The sequence below is a fragment of the Meleagris gallopavo genome, chromosome 11, assembly GCF_000146605.3.
Source record: "Meleagris gallopavo isolate NT-WF06-2002-E0010 breed Aviagen turkey brand Nicholas breeding stock chromosome 11, Turkey_5.1, whole genome shotgun sequence".
In the NCBI taxonomy this organism is placed as follows: domain Eukaryota; kingdom Metazoa; phylum Chordata; class Aves; order Galliformes; family Phasianidae; genus Meleagris; species Meleagris gallopavo.
In genome coordinates, this window is record NC_015021.2 from 4,974,707 (window position 1) to 4,977,542 (window position 2,836).

Consider the following 2,836-nt stretch of genomic DNA (forward strand, 5'->3'; position numbering starts at 1 on the left):
CTCCTCGCCCGCCTGCCCGCCGGCCCGCCGGTGCACGTGCTTGAAGGAGCGCGGCAACGAGAAGTAGGAGTAGATGGGTTTGTGCAGGACCGCGGCGGCCGCCTCCTCGACGACCGGCTGCCCCGCCGCCCCGAAGTAGCAGTCGGGCGGCGTGCTGGTGGTGGAGCCGCTGGCCGGGGACATGTTGATGTAGTCGCCGCCGCCGCAGGGCAGCTTCCCTTCGTTGCTCTCCACCGAGAGCTTTGGGTGGTGGCCGGCACCGTTCGTCCAAATCTTGCCGTAGCCCGCAGAGCCGCTGTCCGGGGAGTAGCTGCCGCTGGGGGACATCATCATGTAGCCGTTGGAGTCCACCGTAGCCGGAGGGTGGCGGCCCCCTCTGCCGGGGTTGATGATCTGCTGCGGGGCCGACACGCTCTTGGGACTCATGGGCATATAGTCACCGCCCTTGGGGGCAGCCCCACCGCTGGGCAAGGGGGCTACGCCAGGGGACATGGGCATGTAGCCGTCATCCGTGTGCGGAGCAGAGTTGGTCCGATGATGGCTGCCATCCAGGTGGTGCATCTCTAGACACTCCTCAGGATAGGAGTGAGTGGGCACAAAGGCCGAGTGCCGGTAGGAGGGCAGCCGGCTGCTGCCGCAGGGGTAAGAAGGCAACATCTCTGTATACTCCTCAATGGAAGCCACCGAAGACTGGGAGGGTGTCTTCTGGTGGGAGATGGTGGGTGAAGTGCCTGCAGAGTGAGTCCGTTTCCTGAACGCCTTGTCCAAATCAGCAATGTCCTCGCTACCGGCTCGGGGACAGCATGACGTGCTGGGGTAGCGGGGCTGCTGCTGTGGGTGGCAGGTGCGTGGGATGAAGTGGCCATTGGGAGCTGCCAGGCTGCAGCAGGACGAAGCGGCCTTCCCCCCCATGCAGATGTAGTTGAGCTCTTCATCGCCCCGAGCTGGCGGGGTGTGTCCTAGAGAATCTGGGGTCACGCTGCGAAAAGAGCTGCGGAAGTCACACGGGCTAGAACCATATTCATCAGAAGAAATAAATCCACCATCGCTAGGGGAGCCAGAAACCGAAGCACTGGACCTTCGTGGAAACAGGCAGTCTGATGTGGAGCCGTGGCCACTGGTGCTGCTGGACGACAGGCTGACTGGGCTGGTGGCCGATGGGGAGCAGCGCGAGGAAGGCATCGGGATGGAACGACTGTGGTTGAGCGGAGGATGGAGCCTGGAGTTGCCACGGTGTCTGTGCGAGTGGGTCCGGTTGGCACTGGGGCTAACTGGGCTACCATCCACCGAGGCAGGCCTTGACATGGTGCCTTCCCCATCGCTGGATGCGCGGACCCGGAAGGAGTTGGGTTTGCCACCCATACCTCCTCCCCCACCGCCAGCTGGGGAGGTGGCTGTAACGCTCTCGGTTCTGGACCGGCGACTGAGCCCCACTTGGCTGGGCGGAGGGTTGTTGATGTGATGCCTGCTACGAAGGGGCACGGAGATGGGGTTGGAACAGTTAGAGGACGACTGGCTCTTGCTGCGCGGTCGGAATTCCTCACTCATGGCTCTCATGGCCTCCAGGATGGTTTCATGCATGTTCTGCGCCACCACAGAGTCATCCACCTGCATCCAGAACTCCCCGGGCCCGGTCACTGCCGAGCGTCCCACCTCAATGAAGAAGAAGTTCTCAGAATGTCCGCAACGGCGGATATTGAGCAGCTGCAGCACCACAGCAGCCGCATCCGAATTCAGCTTTACGAAGCTGATGGTCTTGTTAGTCAGGCACAGGCGGTAGATGCCAATCAGGTTCTTTGTCTGGCCTAGCCCCTTAGGCTTCAGAATTACTTGCCAAACTTCCTTAAAAGCAGGGCCAGGGGCTACCTCACCATAGCTGTCCTCACCTGCTTCCCCCAGCCCCACGCTGCTGCCCCCAAAGGTGACATCGCTGTGGTGGTGGTGGTGATGGTGGTGGAGGTGGTGGTGGCCTTTGGCCCTGTTGTGCAACTGCAGCAGCGCTTGGTACCAGCTCTCCTGTTCCAGTTCACTGTCAGCTGCGATGGCAAAGTGCTCGTCCTTGGTGTAGAGGGCCACCAGGTGCTTGTTCTTGGAGTCAGCCCGCTTGTTGATGTTGAAGCAGCTTTCCAATGGGATGGAGCGCTTGGGGGCCCCCGACTTGTGTCTCCATTTCTTCTCATTTTCATAATACTCCAGCCGGGCGGGTCCAGACTCGCTGGCTGCCCTTAGCACGAAAAAGCGTTTATGCATGCTCTTGGGTTTGCGCAAGTAACCCACCTTTCTGACATCCGAGAAGAAGCCCTCGTTGTTATCTGTGGGACTGGCCATGGCGAGAGGCAGTGCTGCTGCTACCGACGTCAGCAGTCCACAAGACCCCCCAAACAGCCGCGCCAGCTACAAAAGTCAACAACCACCCAAAATAAAATGCACGCAACAATTTAAAAATTAAAAAAAAAAAAAAGGAAAAAAGCTCAGGATCCCCTTCTGAAAACGGACGGCGAAGGGACAGGAGCACGGGGCGAGCAGCTGTTCGGCAGCAGAGGCAGCCTCCGGCACCAGACCGGAGTTCGTGTCGCTGTTTATGCCCCAATCGCCACTACGTGCGCGTCTTTAATAAGTTACAGTCCGGTCCCGCTGTCCAGGCGAAAGCCGCGTCCCGAGGGCAGCCACCGGGAGGGAGAATCGCATCCTCGGTCCGCGGGGTTCGGGTCCCCACGGGGCACGAGGTCCGGCAGCCCTTCCTCTCTCAACTTTACCTCCGCGAGCTGCGATTCTTGTTGCAGATTAAATATCCTCTCGGGGGCGGAGATTGTTTTGCAAAGTCCGGGGTTTGCAC

At 60.3% G+C, this 2,836-nt stretch overlaps 1 protein-coding gene across 1 annotated transcript; it reads right to left on the bottom strand.

Moving 5' to 3' along the window:
* IRS1 (insulin receptor substrate 1) lies at positions 1 to 2,830 on the bottom strand (the record flags this gene model as incomplete). Its single annotated transcript, XM_003209069.3, has 1 exon — positions 1 to 2,830. A coding segment is annotated over exon 1 (2,328 nt), but the record flags the coding sequence as incomplete, so codon positions are not given.
* Between the last annotated feature and the right edge of the window lie 6 nt (positions 2,831 to 2,836).